The sequence below is a fragment of the Microcaecilia unicolor genome, chromosome 11 (genome assembly GCF_901765095.1).
Source record: "Microcaecilia unicolor chromosome 11, aMicUni1.1, whole genome shotgun sequence".
NCBI classification, from domain to species: Eukaryota; Metazoa; Chordata; class Amphibia; order Gymnophiona; family Siphonopidae; genus Microcaecilia; species Microcaecilia unicolor.
In genome coordinates this window covers 194,679,065-194,705,349 of record NC_044041.1, presented here as the reverse complement: position 1 = coordinate 194,705,349, position 26,285 = coordinate 194,679,065, and the positions used below count along the sequence as shown (strand labels likewise).

The following is a 26,285-nucleotide window of genomic DNA, read 5'->3' as shown; positions in this document are numbered from 1 at the left end:
CACAAAGCCAGCTCCTATGCCTCCATTGCCTCAAGTACAAAAAAAGTATAAGCCCTTTAGGGACAGTGAAATATTCAGTGCATCAGAATGTAACTCACCTTGAAATACCTAAAACAGGCGTGAGTAAAAATATAAATACAATGCAAAATTTAAAACAGCAAAATCACCAGGTGTATCTTGAAACTATTTCTACACAGTCACCCTAGTCCAGTGGTTCCCAAACCTGGTCCTAGAGGCACCCCAGCCAGTCAGGATACCCACAATGAATATTCATGAGATAGATTTGCATGCAGTGGTCCATATTCTAAAAGGATGCACCGTTTACTTCCAAACTGTTACATAGGCTCTTCTTGTGGAAAAGGTAGTCACTAGCCACCATTTTTATTGGCGTTTACTTAAAATAAAGGCCCACTACCTTTGTGAAACCAATTGCTTGTGACAATCTAAATGCAAGGTGATATGATTTAAAGTCTGGGAGGTTATTACCACCCTAAGGGGTCCTTTTACTAATGTGCACTGGAAAATGGCCTGCGTGGGTTTTGGGCACGTCCCGATCCATTTTTCAGCGCAACTGTAAAAAGATGCCTTTTTAAATTTTTTGCCTAAAATGGACATGCGGCAAAATCAAAATTGGCGTATGCCCATATTGGGTCTGAGAGCTTACCGCCAGCCATTGACTTAATGGTAAGGACTCACGCGTTAACCGGGAGGTAATGACCTACGCACGTAGAAAGCCACTTGACACGCGTCCGCTATGTGCGTCAGAAAATTACAAATATTTTTTGGACGTGCACAGCAGACGCATGTCAAAAATGAAATTACCGCAAGGGCCACACAGTAGCCGGGCAGTAGCTCCAAATTGGTGCATGTTGGGTGCGGGTAGGCACCAACGCAGCTTAGTAAAAGGGCCCCTTAATCTTATGCGTTTTAAGTGGAGGAGTGGAGTGGAGGAGTGGCCAAGTGGTTAGAGCACAGGTCTTGCAATCCAGAGTTGGCCATTCAAATCCCACTGCTGCTCCTTGTGATCTTGGGCAAGTCACTTAACCCTCCATTGCCTCGGGTACAAACTTAGATTGTGAGCCCTCCTGGGACAGAGAAATATCCAGAGTACCTGAATGTAACTCACCTTGAGCTACTACTGTAAAAGGTGTGAGCAAAATCTAAATAAATAAGTTTCTGGAGATAAATTCTAGGGGGTTTATTCTGACTTAAAAAATTTTGAGATCTTACTTTCTATCTGTTTGTAGACAGAGGGAGGAAAGGGGAATGGAACCATACTAAGAATGAAATTTATTTTAGGGGTAAGAACCATTTTAATAGCTTCCGTTCTGCCCCACCAGGACAGATAACGTGGATTCCATTTCTCCAGAACTGAAGTGACTATTGATAAGAGAGAGTTTGAGTTTAAGTGGGATATGCATAGATGTATCCTGTGCAGAAGGAATGGATCCTCAGAAGCTTAGCTGAAATTGGGTGGCGGAGCAGGTGGGGGGAAGAGGGGTTGGTGGTTGGGAGGCGAGGATAGGGGAGGGCAGACTTATACGGTCTGTACCAGAGCCGGTGATGGGAGGCGGGACTGGTGGTTGGGAGGCGGGAAATACTGCTGGGCAGACTTATATGGTCTGTGCCCTGAAAAGGACAGGTACAAATTCAAGGTAAGATATACACATATGAGTTTGTCTTGGGCAGACTGGATGGACCATGCAGGTCTTTTTCTGCCGTCATCTACTATGTTACTATGTAAGTGCAGGGAGTGATCAACTATGCTGCCAAACCAGATACCCAGGTATTTGATGCTAGTAGGTTCCCATTTAAAGGGGAGTGAAGATATGCAATGGAGATAGTGGAAGAACAGAAGATTTAGACCAGTTGATTTTATATCCGGATAATAATGAGAAGGGGTCTATATTAGCAAGGAGAAATGGAAGGGAGTCTGTAGTGGTGTATAAAAGGATGTCATCAGCATCTTTTGATAGTTTCAATTCTTCAGGACCAATACAGGCATCTTTAATATTGGAACTATTTCTAATAATCATCGCTGGCGGCTACAGGGCAATATTGAATAGGAGTGGGGAGAGAGAACATCCCTGTTCCTTGTACACATTAATTGATTTGATTTGCTTACTTTTTTTTTTTGTCTATTAGATTGTAAGCTCTTTGAGCAGGGACTGTCTTTCTTCTATGTTTGTGCAGCGCTGCGTACGCCTTGTAGCGCTATAGAAATGCTAAATAGTAGTAGTAGTAGTAGTAGTGTTTTGTGCCTCTCCACTTACTCCCCTCCATGGACAAATTCCCATATGCTCCTGGTCAACGATTACTTAACACTTGGTCAAGAACAAGGAGGTTAGATTAAAAATAGGAGACTGGACGACATCAAAATGTTGAAGCCAATTAGGTTAGTCTCAGTTTCCCCTTCCCCGTGCAGCTGTCATTTTACATACACTCAAAAGAAAACAAGCAAACCTATGAGCTGCTGAATGCACATTGTCTTTCTTTATTGTTGGTCGCATTTTTATTTAATATCACTTATATTTTCAAACATGCCAGCTTGTGCAGCATACGAATGTACACAGAGGAAGTATAATAATAGAATAACTTTTCATAGGTACAGTAGTAATTTGTTATAAATCTTACTCAGTGTGTCATTTGGAGGGACTGGTTATGGGGACACCCTAGCACTGTTATTTTTGTGCAGAGATTTATTTTCTCCTGGTAAAGGGCCACTAAAACAGACATCATGTTGTGAGAATCAGGTGCTCAACATGCAGAGTTTCTATCTTATTTATGACATTTATATCCCACATGAAACACGAATTAGGTTGAAACCTGGGAGCATTTAAAATCTTTTCTTTTTACCTGTGCCTACATCAAAAGAAAAAGATTGCATGTTGGAACTTGCTCCTTTTGTTTTGTGGATTGCAGTGGTAAATAATAAAAATGCATTTGCCTTTTTTATTACTACTATTTCACAGAGAGGTATTAAATAATGAGGGAAGGGCTTCCTTCATGCAGAAGTTATGTCCAGGTCAGTCAAAATGTGCCAGCTGGATGGTGATGGCACAAATAAAGCAAGTTTGGTCCAGTGAAGGCTACCTCAAAATAACCTGTTCCTTATCTGGGCTCTAGTATTCTGGTCGCCGCATCTCAATTCTGGTCGCCGCATCTCAAGAAAGATATAGTAGAATTGGAAAAGGTGCAGCGAAGGGCGACTAAAATGATAGCGGGGATGGGACGACTTCCCTATGAAGAAAGACTAAGGAGGCTAGGGCTATACAGCTTGGAGAAGAGACGGCTGAGGGGAGACATGATAGAGGTATATAAAATAATGAGTGGAGTGGAACAGGTGGATGTGAAGCTTCTGTTCACGCTTTCAAAAAATACTAGGACTAGGGGGCATGCGATGAAACTACAGTGTAGTAAATTTAAAACAAATCGGAGAAAATTTTTCTTCACCCAACGTGTAATTAAACTCTGGAATTCGTTGCCGGAGAAAGTGGTGAAGGCGGTTAGCTTAGCAGAGTTTAAAAAGGGGTTGGACGGTTTCCTAAAGAACAAGTCCATAAACCGCTACTAAACGGACTTGGAAAAATCCAAAATTCCAGGAATAACATGTATAGAATGTTTGTACGTTTGGGAAGCTTGCCAGGTGCCCTTGGCCTGGATTGGCCGCTGTCGTGGACAGGATGCTGGGCTCGATGGACCCTTGGTCTTTTCCCAGTATGGCATTACTTATGTACTTATGTACTTATGTAGTATTACCATATTGAAAATGCAACCATACCACGCCTCTGTGGTTATGTTCCACTAATAAGTTAAACAATTAACTGGCTTTCTTGAAAGGATTATATAAACTTTGGATGCATGACTAAGGACACAAACATACACTTATTTATTCAATAACACAATTTCTCATGTACAGCCACAAAACAACCTTTTATTGGGGTATGCTCTCTGTAAAAGTTTTTATTGTGCCATGTTGGATGGTTTACTGTTTTTTCTTGTTCTGTATGAAGCTTATCAACCAACATGTTTTGCTTTTAATAAAGATGATTAAAACATAAAAAATAAGTTTTGGATGTTACTGAATTCTATTATTCTGTCTCACTGTATTTCTAGTTTTGGCACAGTATAAGCCATCACAATAACAAAATGTAAGAAACCCAATGGACTGCATTAGGGGCTTGTAGCCCATTTAGTTATGTTTCAACAAATGAGAGATCTGTTTGACATAAAATTATTTTGACTTATAAACCACTTGTCCCTGAAATATGCTCAAACAACAGAATAATCTTACAAGATTACAACAACATTTAAGATGAACCCATCAGGAATCAGAATATTCTCACTGAAATTTGGCCATTTGTATTGTATACGGTGTATTTATTTAGTTTTGAGTGTAGAAAAATGAGCACAAAATAGAGTTTAAAATTGTTGTTTGCACAAAATACAGGGTTTAAAATTGCTGTTTCTACCAGCTATAATAATTTGTTAAGCTGTTTTAGTGATATTCAATTGTTATTTCCAGGTATTTATATCTACATATGGGAAGCTTTCAAATAAATTAATAGAAATCAAACAAAATAAAACATGGAAAAGAAGGAAATAAATTAAGAAGCTGTCCAATAAGCAAAAAAACAAAAAAAAAAAACCTTTTGTCCTCCACCTTTTAAGGCACTGCCTGTCCAATTGAAACAGCTTTAGGCTTGTTACAGATGGACCAACAATTTAAAAAAAACGACAATGTGGATGCAGCAGCTCATAGGTTTGCCTTCTTTGTTTTGAGTGAACGGGGATGACGGCTGCGCTGGGCAGGGGAAACTTAAACCATCCTAACTGGCTTCCTTGCTTACAGTGGACTACATAGGCTCACTTCCACTCCTGCTTATTAAACCTCCTTGGTCGAGAGAAGCAGACTCCATGGCAGGTGCGTCAGGTGGGAGGGTCCATTCCTTTTCCGACGCCTTTTGATGACGTTGACGCAGGCGCGGCGCACGCGGAAGGAAACGTCAGTCAAGAAATGCGTTGGCACTGGCAGAAGGAGAAGGGGAGTGTGCTGGGTGGCAGAGAAAGGTGATACGAGAGAGTAAGGAAAGGGGGGTCAAAGAGTGAGGACAGGAATTAAGAGGAAGAGCTGGGGGACGAGTAGGGCAGGAACCGGGGAAAAGAGAGCTAATAAGGGGGGGTCACAGAGCAGAACTGGAGCCAGGAGGAAGAGCCAAAGGGTCAGTAGCTGAGGGAAAGAGGGCACAGAGGGAGGACACGAACCAGAAGGAAGAGTGGGGAAAAGGGTGAAATGGGGTCACAGAGCAGGACCAGGAAGAGGGGGGAAGAAGGGTCAGCTAAAGAGGTGAAAGGGGGTCACAGAGCAGGTCAAGGAAGGGGGGAGGGTCAGCTGAAGAGGTGAAATGGGGTCACAGAGCAGGACCGGGAAGAAGGGTCAGCTAAAGAGGTGAAAGGGGGTCACAGAGCAGGTCAAGGAAGGGGGGAGGGTCAGCTGATGAGGTGAAATGGGGTCACAGAGCAGGACCAGGAAGAAGGGTCAGCTAAAGAGGTGAAAGGGGGTCACAGAGCAGGACAGGAATTAAGAGGAAGAGCGGGGGAAAGGGTTAGTAGCTGGGGGACGAGTAGGGCAGGAACCGGGGAGAAGAGAGCTAATAAGGGGGGTCACAGAGCAGAACTGGAGCCAGGAGGAAGAACCAAAGGGACAGTAGCTGAGGGAAAGAGAGCTGAAAGGAGGGCACAGAGGGAGGACACGAACCAGAAGGAAGAGTGGGGAAAAGGATGAAATGGGGTCACAGAGCAGGACCAGGAAGAGGGGAGAAGAAGGGTCAGCTAAAGAGGTGAAAGGGGGTCACAGAGCAGGACAGGAATTAAGAGGAAGAGCGGGGGAAAGGGTTAGTAGCTGGGGGACGAGTAGGGCAGGAACCGGGGAAAAGAGAGCTAATAAGGGGGGGTCACAGAGCAGAACTGGAGCCAGGAGGAAGAGCCAAAGGGTCAGTAGCTGAGGGAAAGAGGGCACAGAGGGAGGACACGAACCAGAAGGAAGAGTGGGGAAAAGGGTGAAATGGGATCACAGAGCAGGACCAGGAAGAGGGGGGAAGAAGGGTCAGCTAAAGAGGTGAAAGGGGGTCACAGAGCAGGTCAAGGAAGGGGGGAGGGTCAGCTGAAGAGGTGAAATGGGGTCACAGAGCAGGACCAGGAAGAAGGGTCAGCTAAAGAGGTGAAAGGGGGTCACAGAGCAGGACAGGAATTAAGAGGAAGAGCGGGGGAAAGGGTTAGTAGCTGAGGGACGAGTAGGGCAGGAACCGGGGAGAAGAGAGCTAATAAGGGGGGTCACAGAGCAGAACTGGAGCCAGGAGGAAGAACCAAAGGGACAGTAGCTGAGGGAAAGAGAGCTGAAAGGAGGGCACAGAGGGAGGACACGAACCAGAAGGAAGAGTGGGGAAAAGGATGAAATGGGGTCACAGAGCAGGACCAGGAAGGGGGGAAGAAGGGTCAGCTAAAGAGGTGAAAGGGGGTCACAGAGCAGGACAAGGAAGGGGGGAGGGTCAGCTGAAGAGGTGAAAGGGGGTCACAGAGCAGGACAAGGAACCAGGGGGAAGAGCCAGAGGAAGGGTCAGTAGCTGAGGGAAGAGAAGTGAAAGGTGTCAAACACTGATGACAGGGTATTAGGAGGAAGAGCCAGGAAAGGGTTAGTAGCTGGGGGAAGAGAGGTGAAAGGGAGTCACAGAGTGGGAAAGAGGATCAGTAGCTGGGGAGAGAGAGCTGAAAGGAGGGCACAGAGGGAGGACACGAACCAGAAGGAAGAGTGGGGGAAAGGATGAAATGGGGTCACAGAGCAGGACCAGGAAGAGGGGGGAAGAAGGGTCAGCTAAAGAGGTGAAAGGGGGCCACAGAGCAGGACCAGGAAGAGGGGGGAAGAAGGATCAGCTAAAGAGGTGAAAGGGGGTCACAGAGCAGGACAAGGAAGGGGGGGAGGGTCAGCTGAAGAGGTGAAAGGGGGTCACAGAGCAGGACAAGGAACCAGGGGGAAGAGCCAGAGGAAGGGTCAGTAGCTGAGGGAAGAAAAGTGAAAGGTGTCAAAGACTGATGACAGGGAATTAGGAGGAAGAGCCGGGACAGGGTTAGTAGCTGGGGGAAGAGAAGTGAAAGGGAGTCACAGACTGGGAAAGAGGATCAGTAGCTGGGGAGAGAGAGGTAAAAGGGAGTCACAGAGTGGGAAAGAGGATCAGTAGCTGGGGAGAGAGAGGTAAAAGGGAGTCACAGACTGGGAAAGAGGATCAGTAGCTGGGGAGAGAGAGGTAAAAGGGAGTCACTGACTGGGAAAGAGGACCAGTAGCTGGGGAGAGAGAGGTAAAAGGGAGTTACAGACTGGGAAAGAGGATCAGTAGCTGGGGAGAGAGAGGTAAAAGGGAGTCACTGACTGGGAAAGAGGACCAGTAGCTGGGGAGAGAGGTAAAAGGGGTCTAGGAAATGTGGGGAAGGGTTGGGGACCAGGATGAGATAGAGATTCAGAGATCAAGGGGAGAAACTGCTGTTGTGCAAATAGGGTAGTGACAGACAGAAAAGGGCAGGAGTTTATTTTAAAAAAAGAAAAGAAAAATGAATAGGGACAGGAGCTGGAGCAGAGGCAGTAGAGAATATGGAACTCAGAATTGGGATAAGATGCTGCTTTTAACTCCTAACCCTTATTCGCTTGTTCAGAACCCTTATTTTATCATCCTCACTTTAATATTCCTTTATCTCTTGTTTGTCCTAATTAGATTGTAAGCTCTGTTGAGCAGGGACTGTCTCTTCATGTTCAAGTGTACAGCGCTGCGTATGTCTAGTAGCGCTATAGAAATGATAAGTAGTAGTAGTTGATAAGAGTGAGAAATAACATAAAAAGATGAAGGGATTCGTTTACTAAGCTACAGTAAGCAATAACACATGCTTACTACAGCTTAAAATGGCATACCATGGGTTGCGCTGAGGCAGCCCAGGGTACTTTTGATAAAAGGGGCATGTCAGCGCAATTAAATTACCGCATGCTAACTGATTAGTGCAGGATTAGCACATGAGTCCTTACCGCCTACAGAATAAGTGGCAGTAAGGGCTCATGCCATTAGTGCGTGAACTAGCCAGCCTCCTGTAATTTGTTGTTTGCGATTTATTGTGTTGCTGTCCTTTTGCTTATCTTTCCTTTCTTGTTTTGCGAGTTTAAAAAATATTTTTATCACTGTTCGTACGCCGCTATGAGCCTCTTTTGGAAACTGGTATATCAAATGCTTTTAGTAAACATTAACAAACATTAGTGCATGGGCATTTTACAGCTGCGGCAAAAAGTGATCTTAGCACACGGAAAAGACCCATGTAAGGGCACGCTTAAGGCCACTTTTTGCCACAACTTAGTAAAAGGGACCTGTAAGTGGGGCAAGGAAAGAGAGGTTAGGACAGTTTTTAACAAGAGAAACCTGCTGAAAGGAACGTTTTCTTAAAAGAGAAGAAGTAAAAGTGATATTGGAGTCTCTAATAATTTTAATTTTTTGTGACTGGTTTTAGGTTGCCTTTGGATCACTTGGGAAATCCTCAGCATTGCACTTTGCACCACTTCTTCCCGACAAATAAGAAAGAAATTTTAAAAAGAACCAGACAATGTCGTGGATTTGTGAAGGAGAGCTAACTTTCATCGAACGGCTTTGTGCTAACATTATAAAGGTGAGACAGGAGCCCACAGTGCCTGCCGTGGCAACAAAGGAGGACACAGACCGAAGCCTCAAAGGTGTTTGATTATGCTGCTGTATCCATTTTAGGCTTGATTTTATTTTTTTTTATTTTTTTGTGTGGGCTATCTAATCCAAATAAATAAGGACTTAGGCACATGTATCACTTCTTATAAGCTCAAACAATTAGGCAAGCTTATAATCAAAGAATGAATGTTATAAAAAAAAAATACTTCTGTACTGAAATGGAATATTGGAGTAAGTATATGCTTCATAGAAACATGATTCTGACCAGAGACTGTGACTAAATGTGACTCAGTTTACAAGCATCTCATGATGTGCATCCCAGCTACCCTTTCTATTTTATAATATCATTGTGGCACCTTTTTTTTTATTTTTTGTGGCTTGGCAGTTTCTTCTTTCTCCTTTGGGCTTCTAGTTCAGTTAAAATTGGCGTCCGTTGGTCTATGGCACTATTAATCTGTAACTACTACCAGCTCACAGCTGAGTCATTGTAGTGACCGTCTTTGGTCAGGAGCTACCTTCAAGAGTTCCCTGGAGAACTCTGCAGTCCTGGGCCTTAAGTTTGTTTGTTTGTTTTGTTACATTTGTACCCCGCGCTTTCCCACTCATGGCAGCCTCAATGCGGCTTACATGGGGCAATGGAGGGTTAAGTGACTTGCCCAGAGTCACAAGGAGCTGCCTGTGCCTGAAGTGGGAATCAAACTCAGTTCCTCAGTTCCCCAGGACCAAAGTCCGCCACCCTAACCACTAGGCCACTCCTCCACTCAAGTTGATTTCAAGGACAACTTGGAGCAAAAAATAAAGCAACTCCTTTCTTTTTTTACCCTAAAAATAAGCTTGAGTTTTACTGTCATCTCTGGTTAGCTCTGTCCCAGCAGTTGAAAAAGAAATTAAAAATCATGTCTTCAGTGAAACAAAAAAGTTGGTAGCTGCATTCTCTTGAGACCTGCAATGCTGTGTACAGCATAATGGTTCACTGGAACCTTTTCTCAATGGCACTTGAATGTGCTTGGATTTGGCTTTTAGGTTTAATTACTAGCCTTTTCCAAGCCCAAGGCAAATTTACAATCAGGTTCACAAGTTATTTGTCTCCGTTACTGTGATGTTTGTTAACATTGTTACATACATTTTGGCAATAAAACCCTCTCACCCAGTTTGTATTTTTGTAGAAAGGTCTGCATAGAACATTGTTAAACTCCTCTGTAGTCTTTTTAATACAGCAGAACAATGTTTATGCCTAATGGCATATCTTTGGTTTGACAGTGTGATGATCAGTGTTAAAAATGCCAGCCAGCGTTAAAAAAAAATGTTTTGCGTTAAATATTTTAATGCAATAATATCACATTAATTGCTGACCCCTAGTTATTTTACTTTTAACCCGGGTTATTAGTAACTAGGTCTCACTGCGTAACATGGGACCTGTTCTAAAACAACACAGGTTAATGGTAAAATAACGTAAGCTACCTTTAAGATGGGTTGATTAACTTCCCTCTCTGCCTTGTGCTGTTTAAGACAGGTCTCATGTTATGCAATGAGACCTAGGGCCCCTTTTACGAAGATGCAGCAAAAGGGCCCCTAGTTACTAATAACGGGGGTTAACATTAAAATTGCCATGTGCCTTCAATTTATTCAATAAATTGTAAAGCAGAAAACAGAGATACATTCCGTGATATAGATCCACTCTGTGATCTCACTACTCTGGATACAGGGATTTGTCCACCTTTGATTTTTTGGACATTCAACTGAGTGTGGAGTTTTTTTGGGCCATATGATGTTGCACCGGGCCCACGCCTTATAGTCCGATTATCTTGGGCTGGCTGGATGGCGTTACTGAACCCTTTTTTTCTCCACTTTAGATGTTGATTGATTCTTATTCAATTCAGGGTGATAACTTGCTCCTGTATCCATTGTTCTACACAGGAAGTGTGAAGCTGTGGTTTTGGAGTTTCAACTTAATTACTTGCAAGCTTGAGTGTATTAATAGTTAACAATAAAATAACACGTCTTAAAGTTGGCCCACATTGATAACTCTCCCCCCCCCCCCCCCCCCCCCCACCAAAAAAAGATATGAAAATAATTTTAATGAGTCTCTGTAATTTTTTTAATTTTTATTGATTGTATAGCTTTTGGGGCAATCAATTATTGGGAACTTTTTATAATAAATACATATTTGGTCAAATCTTGCAATAATAAATGAACTGGGCCAGCTCAAGAGGCAAGTGCTGTACACTACCCTGCAGAAGATTCCCAGCTCTATCTTTGAGTTAGGTCTTTCACTCCGTGGGTGGCTAGAGCTGGGGTTGTGCAGAGACAGTGTTCACAGCCCTGGTGGCCAGTCAGACAAAATTGCCAATTCCATGGTAAAACTGGAATTGGGTGGTTTCCCATGAGCCCCCACGGGGAAAAATGCAAAAGCCGCAGGTAGCGTTTTTTTGGGCTATTTACCTGTGGGAGCCTGCGGGTTAGTGGATTTTTCTGCTAGCTAATCATATTGGCCAAATTTAACCAATAGGATGGTGAGGGAGGCGGGATCTAGCCCGCTTTAAAGACTTGGCGCCACCTGCCCACACCCTCTCTTGGACTCTATCGCAGACTGTCGGACTGACACACTCGTCTGTTCAGGGGCCTTTTTACTTCATTCTCTTTCCTCTGGTCTCACTCTTTCCTTTTTTCTCTCTCTTTCCTTATTCTCTTCTCTGTACCCTTACTCTTTCCCCTTGGTTTCTCTCCCTTCACCTCATTCTCTCTCCTCACTGTCTCCCGAGTCCTGACCCGGTCCTGTCCTACTCAGGGCACTCTGGAGCCGAAGAACCCTGCCCTGCAGTTCCTCCATCTGACCCGAGCGGCTCTTGCCCTGGCCCACTTCTCTCCAATCCGGCGTTCTGGACTCGCTTGATCACGACGACAACGCCTTCTTGTAGCTAAGCTTTTTTTTCCCCCCCCCAAACCCACCTCCCCACTCCCCCCATTTTCTATTTCTGTTGATGGCTCTCTCATTCTCCCTGTCTCCTCAGCTCGAAACCTTGGGGTCATCTTTGACTCTTCTCTCTCCTTCTCTGCTCATATCCAGCAGATTGCCAAGACCTGTCGTTTCTTTCTTTACAACATCCGTAAAATCCGCCCCTTTCTTTCCGAGCACTCTACCAAAACCCTCATCCACACCCTTGTCACCTCTCGTTTAGACTACTGCAATCTGCTTCTTGCTGGCCTCCCACTTAGTCACCTCTCCCCTCTCCAGTCGGTTCAAAACTCTGCTGCCCGTCTCGTCTTCCGCCAGGGTCGCTTTGCTCATACTACCCCTCTCCTCAAGACCCTTCACTGGCTCCCTATCCGTTTTCACATCCTGTTCAAACTTCTTCTACTAACCTATAAATGTACTCACTCTGCTGCTCCCCAGTATCTCTCCACACTCGTCCTTCCCTACACCCCTTCCCGTGCACTCCGCTCCATGGATAAATCCTTCTTATCTGTTCCCTTCTCCACTACTGCCAACTCCAGACTTCGCGCCTTCTGTCTCGCTGCACCCTATGCCTGGAATAAACTTCCTGAGCCCCTACGTCTTGCCCCATCCTTGGCCACCTTTAAATCTAGAGTGAAAGCCCACCTCTTTAACATTGCTTTTGACTCGTAACCACTTGTAACCACTCGCCTCCACCTACCCTCCTCTCCTCCTTCCTGTACACATTAATTGATTTGCTTACTTTATTTTTTGTCTATTAGATTGTAAGCTCTTTGAGCAGGGACTGTCTTTCTTCTATGTTTGTGCAGCGCTGCATATGCCTTGTAGCGCTATAGAAATGCTAAATAGTAGTAGTAGTAAGTAAAGCTGCAAGATGGCGTTGTGGTGAACCAGGAAGTGAGTTCGGAGTGCCGGATCAGAGAGAGAGAGGGAAGTGGGGCAAGAGCCACTCGGGCCAGAATCTCCCCTGTGATTCAGCTGGAGGAGAGAGAACTCTTCCTGTAGCCGACAGAGAGTGGAAGACTGGCTCGCCAGGTTGCCAGTGCCAGAGCACTGGGCAGGCACAGTGGGCTGTGGTGGGCAGAGACTGAAGAGGAGGAGGACCATCAGAGCACTGTGTGAGCGCACTACAGCTGAGCTCTAGGGGAGCAGCCAGGGTCCAGGCAGGGCAGGCAAAGGTGGGGACTGGAGGGAGGGGGCCATGCTCTGGGCTTTAAAAAAAAAAATGCTTGCTGGAGGGAGAGGAAGCTGATAAATCTGAGCTGCTCTATTCTCATTCTTTTTTGTTGGTAGCATTTTTATTTGATCTTGCTTATATTTTCTGTTGGCTCAGGCTGCTTGATATGTGAATATTCCATCACTGTTTTCATAATTGCTGCCAAGTATTACATATTAAGGGCATTTGCTTTGAACTTTGTTTTAATTCGTTTATCCAGTCCTTACATGCACATGGTTTAAACCCAAAGGTGAATCCTAAGGGTGGCTGCACAATTAGATCTAAACTGTGTTTCTGACTGTACTTGTCGTGGGCTGCTAAGTGCTTACACAAATTAATATTAAAGTCTGCTTTTTATGAAAAAGAAAAATGAAAATAGTTTGAAAATAATAGTATTATGCTGCTGATTATGATTATGCTGCTACTGCTGATTACAATATTAAATTTCATATTGACCTTATTAATATTGGGCTGGAAAATTTTTCGCCATCTGGCAGTACTGATTGCAAAGTTCTGGAAGGAGCTCTGGAACACGACACCTGACCCAGGACTGTCAGTGCAGTAAAACAACTGTTGAGAATGAAGGTGCACGGTACCAGATCCCAGCTCTGGTTTTCATCGACGAAGATTATTATTGTATATTTGCATTATTATTTTGCATTTGCTAATACCGCCTTTGCTAACTCAGCAGATCAAAGCGGTTAACATACCAAAATCAAAAGGTCGGAAAGGAAGTACAAAATTTGAACAGAAAAGCAAGGACCATTCATACAAGCCAATGTACTTCATACCAAAATCAGGGAAAGGGGAAATATAATTCATACGATAAAGGAGCAGGAAGAAACTGCCTTATTAACACCCCTCCCCCTCCAGAAATGAAAAACATTGGGATTTCTTTACAGCCATGAGTTTGTATTGTCTAGTTATTGACTCAGCACTGAGTCTATATAGGTAACATTCTGGGGGGGGGGGGGGGGGGGGGGGGGTTTCCCATTTGCGCTTCCTCTCCTGTAGGGCTTGCAGCGACATCCTTTGGTTGAAAAAGTGGGGCAGTATAACATCCTGACCCGAATGCCTGGCACCAGTGGTCACCTGAAGGGAAACCATTCCAATAGCTGGACTTAGGCCTCTTACTTAGCACAAACAATTTCACTGACTCCGCTGAATTTTAATGATCTTTTATTTGAACATCTTTTTTTGGGGGAATTCAGGTGACTTCTTTCAATTTTGTCCTGTTATGTGCTAGGCTGGTCCAATGCCCAAGCATGTCGCTTTCATCATGGATGGGAACCGGCGCTACGCTCAGAAGTGCCATGTGGAACGGCAGCAAGGACACTCCAAGGGCTTTGAAAAACTAGCAGAGGTGAGGGGCACCATTGAAACGTCAATCCAGATTTGTATGACAGAGTCTACTTCTATCCCTTGTTTGTTTACTGTCATTTGGCTCTGTGATACCAGTGGGACTAAGTTATTCTGTAAATGTGCCCCCCCCCCCCCCCCCCCCTCTGTTTCTCTCATGGTTTATTGAAACGCAGTTGTAGACTGTTCTTGCTTTACCTTGGCAATGCAAAGCCAACATAACCTGATGGCCTCTTGTGTGTTTTTGCTCTTCCTTCAGACCCTTCGGTGGTGCTTGAACTTGGGGATCCATGAGGTAACTGTCTATGCTTTCAGCATTGAGAACTTCAAACGCTCGGAGGAGGAGGTGCAAGGTTTGATGGAGCTTGCAAGACAGAAGTTTGCCCGGATTCTGGAGGAACAGTATGAAATCTATTTTCACCCTTCAACAGATGGAAGTAGAAACAGGTCCATTTGGTCCTCACTGTACCTGTTTCCTAAGCGATTTCATGTCCCTTTGTGGAGCAAAGAGTAGATCATGGAGACTGTGCTTTTAAGGCGCAAAAAAGAAGCAGGACAGCGAGGGCCAAAGACAACAGTACACCCGCTTTTCAAGAACCTAAACCATTTCTCGTTGAATGACATGGAAGAAATTGTTTTGGCTTATGTCGGTTCTTGATGAAAATGTATTTGAACCTTAAGATGATGCTTTATTTAAACGTTAGTGTTCTACATGGTAGGCCTGGTGATGTTTTGTTGCATACCCCCCCTGAACTTCTAATGATTGTTTCCAACCTGCTGCTGAAACAAAATTCTTGCTTTTAATGCTAAAGCAATGGGCTGCGGTAGGCCAGGACTATGCGCAGTGCTAAGAGCAATCTCAAAACTGGAATAGCAGAGAGCGCTGCAGGGGAGGCGTAAAGAGCCCGATTCTATATATGGCGCCTAAAATTAACACGCAGTAGGCAATTATGCCTAAGCGTATTCTAAATACCGTACGGTACTTAGAATGCGCTTAGGTGTAGTTTATGCAACTGAATCTACGCGTGTCCGTTTAAACCAACGAAAAAGCTGGTGCAAATCCCTGCACGTAGATTTACGCGCACTAGCCGATATTTTATAACATTGCGTGTAGATTTTGGAACGCCCACGAAACACCCATTTCCACGCCCCCTTTTGCCTGTGCGCGTTAGAATTTGTGCACAGTACATTATAGAATACGCTTAGCAATGTACGCGTGTAAATTCTAAGTTTTGCCAGTTAATGCTAGTTATTGCTTATTAAGAGCTGTTAGCAACGCTTAACAGGTTGTTAAAACTATCTACGCAGGTAGTCGTAAAATACACCTGGATTTACGCGTGCAAATCTAGGCGCGCTATATAGAATCTGGGGGGAAAAGTGCATTGGCAGAGTTCTATGTGAGATCTCTACATTGGAATAGCAGAGAGCGCTGCAGGGGAGGCGTAAAGAGCCCGATTCTATATATGGCGCCTAAAATTAACACGCAGTAGGCAATTATGCCTAAGCGTATTCTAAATACCGTACGGTACTTAGAATGCGCTTAGGCGTAGTTTATGCAACTGAATCTACGCGTGTCCGTTTAAACCAACGAAAAAGCTGGTGCAAATCCCTGCACGTAGATTTACGCGCACTAGCCGATATTTTATAACAATTGCGTGTAGATTTTGGAACGCCCACGAAACACCCATTTCCACGCCCCCTTTTGCCTGTGCGCGTTAGAATTTGTGCACAGTACATTATAGAATACGCTTAGCAATGTACGCGTGTAAATTCTAAGTTTTGCCAGTTAATGCTAGTTATTGCTTATTAAGAGCTGTTAGCAACGCTTAACAGGTTGTTAAAACTATCTACGCAGGTAGTCGTAAAATACACCTGGATTTACGCGTGCAAATCTAGGCGCGCTATATAGAATCTGGGGAGGAAAGTGCATTGACAGAGTTCTATGTGAGATCTCTACATTGGAATAGCAGAGGGTGCTGCAAGGCAGGACCGAGATGCAGTGGCAGAACAGTACGTGCAGCATTTGTATCTGGAAGAGCAGAGTGAGCTGCAGGGTAGGAGTCATAGGCGCCGACTCCGTGGGTGCTGTGGGTTGCTCAAGCACCCCCAATATTTTACACACCGGAAGTTCCCTTCCAGCCCAGCCAGAATTTTAAAAGTCCCTCTCTCCCTCCGAGTTCCAGGGCCCGCCCTCCGTCCGTCCAAACTTTAAAAGCCCTCTTCTTACCTCATCAGTGAAAAGCGTGCACTGCAGGCTCGGCGCTTCAGCCTTCCCTTCTGTCTCTCGGCTTTGGTCCCACCCTCATTTTCTGTTTCTGCAAGGGCGGGACCAGAGCCGAGAGACAGAAGGGAAGGCTGAAGCGCCGAGCCTGCAGTGCACGCTTTTCACTGACGAGGTAAGAAGAGGGCTTTTAGTTGGGAGGGGGGCCTGCCTTGGAACTCGGAGGGAGGGCCTACCTTGGAACTTGGAGGGAGGGAGGGAAAGGAGAGAGGGGAGGGAGGTGGGAGCCTGGAACTGGGAGGGAGGGCGGGACTGGAAATCGGAGGGAGAGGGGGGGACGAGGGCGGGGGGTGGGGAATGCACCACCTGTAAAAAAAAAAAAAATTTCAGCACCCCAATCATTTTGAAAAGTTGGTTCCTATGGTAGGAGTAGTGCATTGGCCGAGTTCGATGTGGGGTCTCTACATTGGAATAGCAGGGAGTGCTGCCAGGCAGGACTGAGTTGCAGTAGCAGAACAGTATGTGCGGGTCTTGTGTATGGAATAGCAGAGTTCTGCAAGGGAGGAGTAAGGTATATTAGCAGAGTTGTTTGCTGGATCTCTACAGAAAATGTGTGAATCTCGTATCTGGAATAGCTTGGGACATGCAGGTTGGGGTTGAGATGAATTGGAAGAGCTATTATAGACCAGTGCTAGGGCTCTTGAATTCTCCTTTTCTTAAGTCTTGCTTTGCATTCGGCACAGAGAGAACTTGCAGAAGCATGGCGTCTGTATCCGCGTCCTCGGTGACTTGACCCTTCTACCGCTGGATGTCCAGGATCTGATCGCACAGGCTGTACTGGCAACCAAAACCTATAACAAGTAGGTACCAAAATGTCTGAAGTAAGCCAGTGTGGCACAAACAACCTATGTTTAAAAGCCAATATAGATCAAAATGCTCGCCATTATATTGATCCCAGAGAGGCATGATGCCTTTGAGGGCTGAGCTTTCTTTTATTGGACATTAAATTTTACAGTCTGTATTTTACTTAACTATTTTTTAAAGGATATTTTTAATTGTGTTTTCCTGTCTTGTTAAGGTGTTTTCTGAATGTCTGCTTTGCCTACACTTCTCGTCATGAGATCACCAATGCAGTGAAAGAAATGGCTTGGGGGGTGGAACAGGGGTTGCTGGAGCCCAGGTAACCCTTCTTGCACGTTCCCGAATACACTGTTTTCTTCTGTTGCCGCTTATTTCACGGTGTTCCTTCCTGGTTATCCTTTTTCCTTTTGCACCGCGGTGAATCTCTAACAGTCTGTGTGTATCGCCCTCTTTCAGTGATGTGTCAGAGGCCCTGCTGGATAAATGCCTTTACACAAACAACTCGCCTGATCCAGAACTTTTGATCCGCACCTCAGGAGAGATTCGATTGAGTGACTTCCTGCTCTGGCAGGTATGTGTGTTTGTCGGAGATTAATAAGTAGGTTTATTGGAAATATATATAATAGGAAAGAAAACTATATTGTACCAGGTCCTGCTTTTCAACTCTTTGATAATGCTTTCTAGCTATTTTACTTATCTCCCATATTCCCTCCTGTGCTTTATTATCCTCCCAATGGAACACTTGGGAATCCCACCTTACACCAGGATGCACTACCAGATGTACTGCCTTTCCCTTCAAAATGCATTTCCTTTAGACTTTAAGACTAGAAACTCCTTAGATACGTCAAATCTGAAAACCCATTATTATAGGTTGGCTTTTCTCACTGGTTCTGGCGTCCCCTAGAAAGAATAATATGTTCTCCCCTCCTGCCGTTTTGTGGTCCTTTTTTGTAACAAGCCATAGAAGATAGCGGTATGGGGGGAATTCATCAGGCAGCGTTAGGACTTTAAGTCACGTTAAAGAGTCCTAATGCTGCCTGACAAAAAAAATACCGTCGCCGTGGGTTAAATGGTAATGAGATGCGAATACCCTAACGGGACTTCGTGATACACCGCAAGTCACACTAGGCCCCAAAAATCACGGTAAAATAATCCCAGGTTTTTTTTATGAGATTACTTCACCACCCGGGAGCAGGATCCTCCCTGGCCTCCAGCCACCCCCCCCCCCCCCCCCCCCACCTCAAAGGTAACCCTTGCCCCTTCAAAGGGCTATCTTGATTTCTTTGGGGTTGGGATGGGGGGGGGGGTTCAGCAGGAGCGATGCCCAGTCTGACGCGACATCCAAAATGATGTCTCTAGCATTGTATTGTAAGACTACCATTAAGGGTGCCATTTTGGATGGGACGCTGGAGTGGGGCATGGCATCGCTCCTACCCAAAGACACTCCCTCCCAGACCACTAATAACATCAAGGTAGCCCTTTGAAGGGTCAAGGGCTACCTATGAGCTGGAGGGGTAGGGGGCTTGAACATGTGGGATGTGGGTGGGGATTGAGTCAGGGAGGGGGCAGAATTTGGGGGGACCCTGCTCTGGCCTCCCAGGAGCATCAGGATGCAGCTTTGCGGCTTAGTGCTCCCAGGCACATAGATTATCGCTATTTGCAAGGTGGCTCACAAGCAGCATTATGCTTTTTACCATAGGATTCAGCAACCTGCGGTACCGTGATACAGCCAGAGCCGTCATGACAATAACAATGTGCATCTGGTGCCACTTCTTCAGTTTGATGTAGTCCTGGTTTTAACCTCTGTGCAGGCTTAGAGATGTAACTCCTTCAGTTCTCTAAGGCACCTTTAAGCCATTCTGCCGCGGCAGTGTTTCACTCTGCATTTGTTCACCCTTCTTCCAGCAAGTCAAAACTGCTTCTGCACTGGCTGCAATGTTTTCTGTCTTTGCAATCCAGCCCTTTAGGCTTTTTCCAGCAGTTTTCCATTTGATCAGTGACACATTTTTATATTTCAGCTTTTTTATTGATGATAGTACACAATACACAGCTCCAAACTGTGTGACTATACAAAGACACAGTTGTTCAGTATACACCGCTTAGTAACACATTTTTAAATCAAATACATTTTTTTTTAAACCTCTAGCAAAAACAATTATTGCAGCCCAGGTAAAATAGCATAGTCCAAAATCCTCTCCATAGTGTTCAGAGTGGCAATGAAAGAAGGGAAAAGCATTGTTTGCAATGTAAATGATTAAAAGATAGATTTTCCCCAAATATTTCAAGCTGCAATTTTTTTAAAACTGGGCTGAAATATCTTGCTTTTTTGAATGAACACCTGTTTACTGCAGGGTTTCTCGGCCCTCTTTCTTAGTGGGCACGCGTAGCCAGTCGGGTTTTTAGGGTCATCACAGTGATTCTGCGTGAGATCTATTTGCATACGACGGAAGCAGTACATACATTTTTTTTTTTTTTAATTTGTACCCTGCGCTTTCCCACTCATGGCAGGCTCAATGCGGCTTAGGTACTTATTTGTACCTGGGGCAATGGAGGGTTAAGTGACTTGCCCAGAGTCACAAGGAGCTGCCTGTGCCTGAAGTGGGAATCGAACTCAGTTCCCGAGGACCAAAGTCCACCACCCTAACCACTAGGCCACTCCTCCACTGTTGCTACTATTTGAGATTCCACTAGCAACATTCCATGTAACATAGTAACATAGTAGATGACGGCAGAAAAAGACCTGCACGGTCCATCCAGTCTGCCCAAGAAATGTGCCACTTTTTTGTGTATACCTTACCTTGATTTGTACTTGTCTTTTTCAGGGCACAGACCGTACAAGTCTGCCCGGCACTATCCCCGCCTCCCAACCACCAGCTCTGCGGCTCTGTTATCCAATCTCGGCTAAGCTCCTGAGGATCCATTTCTTCTGAAGTTGGCCCTTGCAGATCACCAATGTGGCCGCGCAGGCTTCTGCTTCTGTGAGTCTGACGTCCTGCACGTACGTGCAGGACGTCAGACTCACAGAAACAGAAGCCTGCGCAGCCTTCTACATGGAATGTAGCTAGTGGAATAGCAACATTCCATGTAGAATCTCCAATAGTATCTATTTTATTTTTGTTACATTTGTACCCTGCGCTTTCCCACTCATGGCAGGCTCAAAGCGGCTTACATGGGGCAATGGAGGGTTAAGTGACTTACCCAGAGTCACAAGGAGCTGCCTGTGCCTGAAGTGGGAATCGAACTCAGTTCCTCAGTTCCCCAGGACCAAAGTCCACCACCCTAACCACTAGGCCACTCCTCCACTCAATTCAATCTAGGACCCAGTTGTGTATGCAATATAACAACATATTTCTTTTCTGCTTGTTACCCACTCCTGTTATAAAAGATATATTTTTATTTTACGAACCTCCAACGTCACATGTGTGATCTTTTCATTCTCTTCTCTGTAAAGACGTCGCACTCCTGCCTGGTGTTCCAGTCTGTACTGTGGCCAGAGTACACGTTCTGGAATCTGTGTGAGGCGATCCTTCAGTTCCAGATGAATCACAATGCACTGCAGGTAAGACCTCAGGGAAAAGAAGAGATGGCATGAACTGGGGACCAGAGCCCAGAAGGAAGGAGCTAGCAGTGCTATGTAACGTAGCCCGGGAAAGAGAAGGAGGGCACGGCAGGTGCTGTGTGACCTAGAACCCCCATACTGGTCTAGACTGTAAGCGCCACTTAGCCACTGGAAAAAGACTTGTTGTTTTATATCTCTTTTCAGTGTTGCGTATAAAGAAATTATAAGTAATAGTTGATGGCCAAGACAGCTGGTATTTTGTAAAAACAGAGCAGGAGAGGTAAAGTTACTACTACTACTATTTAGCATTTCTATAGCGCTACAAGGCGTATGCAGTGCTGCACATAGAAGAAAGACAGTCCCTGCTCAAAGAGCTTACAATCTAATAGACAAAAAATAAATAAAGCAAATCAATTAATGTGTACAGGAAGGAGGAGAGGAGGGTAGGTGGAGGCAAGTGGTTACGAGCCAAAAGCTATGTTAACATCTACTATAATAAAAAGCAGCCTCAATGTTCTGAGGACACTGACGTCACTGAAGTCAGTCAGTCTCCCAGAACGGTTCGTGGATTCATGGTGGTGAAGCCACCCCACAGACCCGTGCCCCGCTCTCGCGTCAAACGTCATGACGTCGAGGGCAGGAAAAAAAAATCACCTAAACAAACGGTTGACCCCCCCCCCTAAACCTGCAGCTCAACACAAGGACCCCCAGCACCGCCCCCCCCCCCCCCCGCAACAACCCCCTCCTGAGACACCCACCTTTGCGTTGCTTTGCCGGCGGGGGACCCGAAACCCCGCCAGCACAAGCCCTGTCTGCTCACTACGGCGTCATCTTCGGCGTTCCTAGCCTGTGGAGGCAGGGCTTCTGTGCGTCTGACGTCCTGCACGTGCATGACCTCAGATGCACAGAACTCCGCCCTGCACAGCTACCAACGCCGACGATGACGCCGTAGTCAGCACACAGGACTTGTGGTGGCGGGGTTCCGGGTCCCCCGCCACCAAACCAATGCGAAGGTGGGTGCGATGGGCACGGTGGGTCGGATGGCTGCGGCCGGATGCATCGCCGTGGGTGGGATGGTGCCGGGAGGGGGGGCATCGCACCTCACAGGCAACTGCTCAATGAGGAAAACCTTGCTAGCGCCCGTTTCATTTGGGTCAGAAACGGGCCTTTTTTTACTAGTAGCTAAATAAAATAACTAAATGGGCTATAAACCCCTAATGCAGTCCATTTGTTTCCTTATATTTTGTCCTTGTGATTTCTTATACTGTGCCAAAACCTGTGCTATGTAACGTAGCCCGGGAAAGAGAAGGAGGGCATGGCAGGTGCTGTGTGACCTAGAACCCCCATACTAGACTGTAAGCGCCACTTAGCCACTGGAAAAAGATTTGTTCTTTTATATCTCTTTTCAGTGTTGCGTATAAAGAAATGATAAGTAATAGTTGATGGCCAAGACAGCTGGTATTTTGTAAAAAACAGAGCAGGAGAGGTAAAGTTGGGAGCAAAGCCAGCCAAACCACTAAGTGTCTGCCTTGGGGGACAGCCTGGGCGTTTAAACCTTGAGCATGTGACACAAGGCCTTGAGCACACGCTAGCACTGAAAGGTTTACATGTCCCACCTCTTCTAACAGGAAATTTGTATAGGAGGGGGCAGGATGCAGCAGACCTTTGAGCATCGGCCTGTGCTCAATGCCCCGCTCTGTTTTTAAGAGCTGCAGAGAGTGGTGGTGGCAGGAGGAGAAGGGACGCAGGCCCAGGCCTGGCAAGAGTGAATTAAGGGAAGAAGTGGGAAAGATGTTAGATGTGGCAGAAATGTGGGTAGTAAAGGCAAAGGGAGATACTAGAAACCTCTGGGGCATGGGGGTGGGGGTTATAAAAGAGAAGGGTTGAAACTGGACTATGGAGGGAATAGAGAAGGGGGCGATGCTCGACTGTGGATAGTGGCAAGCACAGCTGTAGATCCACCTAAGTCGTCATATCCCCAAACGTATGAAAAAAAGAGATGAAATAATAATCTAATTTTCCTGTCTTGTCACTTCAGAAAGCAAGGAACTTGCACCTAGATGAAAGGAGGCGGCAGCAGCTGGAGAAGGACCAAGCATGTGCTCTTGAGAAACTGCAGAAGCAGGAAGGGGGAATGAAGGTCAAGGTAGACCCTGTGCTTCGCCGGAAGCTTCTACTGGAGTGCGTTGCCCTGCGGGAGGAGAGGACCCAGAACTTTTTGCAAGCTCTAGACAAAAAGAGAAAAGACTTCTTCCAGGAACGGTGCAAAGAATCTGCAAAAGGTGCAGAGTGATTTACCATCAAAATCCAGATCATGCCCATAGCGACTGGCACTCCCTTTATAAACAAGAGGTTTGGCTCTCTGTGACCAGGGACATGGGAGAAATCTGTGGCAAGGAAACCGGGATGGAGCCAAGTGTAAGGGTAGAAACATTGGGCAAAAGTAAGCTGGCCAGAAGGATGTTATGGTACTGTACTTCCCAGGGAACGTGGCAGCAGTTCAGAACAACAACAAAGAAAATCTTCCAGGTGCTAGAATTAACTTGCAGAGGTAGCCTGAGCCATGAGGGGAATCTGAAGTACTGTGGGAGGGGGGGAAGGTGGAATTCACACACATGAAAGCCTTGAAACCCTGTCATGGGAGGAGGGAGGATACACAGGGACAAGAGAGATTTATACCCAGGACTCTTCTGAAATCTATCTTCCTTGGACTTGCCATTGCTGGGGTTTAGTGGCAGAGTTTGGAGGGGAGGGGAGGATCCATTAGCTGGCTGCAGTTAGGGTCAAAGCACTTGAAGGTGCGAAAAGACTGCATATTTGGATCATGCCTTAAGTCTTCATGAGCCGTTCCTACAGAGAGTTCCCCAAAACAGAAAAGAGAGATGAGTACATTTTGAGAACAGACATCATGGGAATACAGGAACCTGATAGTCTCTCAGGGACAGTCCAAAACTACAGTGCCCCAGAGGAATCAAAATGATTACAGGCAGCCCTCTCTTCCTCCCCTGCCAACTTGCCATGTTTTGTTTTTGTTTCTGTCTCGGTGGAAAAATTAAGCAGGATCTGAGCTATATAATTTTTTTTTTTGTATGACGCCTCTGGGAATGTCAGTGGTGGTGGTCTCCCATGTGTACAACATTGCATTGTGGGGAATCCTCTGCCATGTAAAATTGCATCTCCAAACCTGAAATGGGAGGCAGTGATGGCCCATGATAGAGCTAGGTGTTTGGCAGCTCTTGGTTACTTACCTGTCATGTATTCTCAGGCACGCTTTTGCTTTGTTTTTACCAATCTGGGTTTTTCCCCCTCGTAGTATATGCCTACAAGTCTGTATCTTGTTTTTCATCTGGTCTTGTGTAATTTGAGTACAAAGCACACTTCTATTTAATCTGACACAGAATGCAGACCATGAGGAATCTGCATATCCCAAGGTGCTGTATGTGATCTTTACCTTATATGAAGCTGTCTACATTTATCATTATGGTCCAATTTGCATATCCCTGTCGATCGCACCAGGTGTGCTGCTCACCCCCAATTCTCATTTCCCTTTTAACCTCACCCAGTATGCAGTTAATCACGTGTAAACTATGGCACCAAAGAGGAATATTAGGCTTTCCCCCTTGTGTTCTAGGAGTTTTGTATATAAATGATTCAGAAAATACATTATAATTTAAAAACAGAAATAAATCTTTTTGGTTTTTTTACTGAATTTAGTTGTAATTTTTTTCAACTGACTTTGAATCAGGGTTGTTGTGGAGGGAATGATTCTTTCAAATGCTCCCCGTTATTATAATGTAGATCCAGAAGCTAATTTCTTTTTCAGTAACATGGTACTTTTTCCACGGCCTTGCATGCTTATTTGAGTACATGGCGAGGCATTGTGATAGTTTCAGCAGGGTTTAGAAATCTACCAAAGACATTTTACATCTTTTATGGCCCTACAAATTAAATATAAAAGCAAGATTTTCCAAATAAAGTCGGTATGTTAGATTAAAATGGGCCTTTAAACCCTGCAACTTGAGCTTATAACTTGGCGATCATCACCTCTGGTGTTTATTAAGTTCCATCTGCAAAACAGTTTGAAGGCTAAGATAGCAGCAGTTAAGATGTATTAGAATGTAGAGAACACGTGCGTGTTTTGAAACCATTCTAAGAGGGGCAGTTTTGTCCCCCTACCAGCAGGTGGAGACAGAGAGAACATCTAATGTCTCTATACATGGTCCTGTGCTGCAGCTCTTACCTCAGTATTGTCGCCACCAAAGCAGTACACCTAAGCAATCCCCTACCTCTTAAAAAAAACCCTGACCTACAGAAAAATGGACAGAAGCCTGACTGTGCACTTTGAAAACCTGAAGAACAAAAGACACAGCCACTGAACAACCTCGGTTTGAGGGAAGTCACAGAATAAGCAAAAACTCGCAAAAGGGTGGGCCTCTGGATTGATCTGTGACTAATGGAAAGAAAATTAACAGGTAAAAACTAATTCTCCTTCCATAGCGTCCCACAGATCAATCCAGAGACTTGTGGGACATACCAAAGCAGTCTTCAAGTGGGGCAGGACGCAGCAATCCCAGCTGCCAAATACCCAGTGTACCTGAATGTAAATCATCTTCAGCTACTACTGAAAATGATGTGAGCAAAATAAAAAAATATAAAAAAAGTTTGGTTTTGCATATATATATGACAGTAGTGAACCTCGCTCCTGAGGCAAAAAACGGGCTGATAATGATTTCAGTTTCCCAGGTTTATTGCAAGTTAAAGGTAGCAGTACACTATCTCCCTTTTATCTTCAGTTCATCCGACTGTAATTGATCCACTTAACATTTTCATTTATTTCTATGGTTTGTCCCTATGGCCTATAGCTACAGAAAGGGTGATCTCTTATGAAAGTTCTGTACTATTATTACCACCATCATTAGCCTTAGTCATGTCATCTAACAGTGTTCGCCTTTTTCTCTGTGCGATGTGCAGCCAGTGTAAGTGTCTTCAATTGTAGTGGTTGCCGTACTGAGATTTTGATATATGTGCTGTGCAACGAGGTCAACATTGAAGATACTCTCTCTCCCCCTTAGATAGGAAAAAACTTCATCCTTGCAGAACCATTTACTCTATTGTATAACAACAGAACTAATGCACATCACCAGAAAGGGCTAATCTCTGTAATTTGGCTGTCAGAGGAAATATGACCGAGGGCAGTCTCAGATCTTCTTAACTGTAAAATACAAGGTGTTGTTAGCCTTTCATTTCCTTTGAGAACTAAAATTCACCTGATTTGAAAAAAGACAAAATCGTTATGCTTGACGTTTCCAGCAAGAATAGAAGCTGTAGTTCCATCCCTAAGTTCTCTGTGTATCAGTTTCTGGCACGGTCAGCTTACCACAAAG

The 26,285-nt window shown here is 45.1% G+C and overlaps 1 protein-coding gene across 2 annotated transcripts; it reads left to right on the top strand.

Annotated features, from left to right (window-relative positions):
* The first annotated feature begins 4,988 nt into the window (after nt 1-4,988).
* DHDDS (dehydrodolichyl diphosphate synthase subunit) lies at nt 4,989-25,467 on the top strand. 2 transcript variants are annotated; one of them, XM_030219263.1, is made up of 9 exons: nt 4,989-5,070; nt 8,542-8,697; nt 14,148-14,264; nt 14,520-14,662; nt 17,225-17,341; nt 17,560-17,661; nt 17,799-17,913; nt 20,794-20,901; nt 22,940-25,467. In XM_030219263.1, exons 2-9 carry the CDS (start codon nt 8,635-8,637, stop codon nt 23,192-23,194), a joined length of 1,020 nt encoding a protein of 339 aa, XP_030075123.1. In that variant the 5' UTR covers nt 4,989-5,070; nt 8,542-8,634; the 3' UTR covers nt 23,195-25,467. The 2 variants fall into 2 exon arrangements, with proteins under 2 accessions (XP_030075123.1, XP_030075124.1); XM_030219264.1 differs by having other exon boundaries at nt 5,000-5,083.
* Nucleotides 25,468-26,285: the final 818 nt, after the last annotated feature.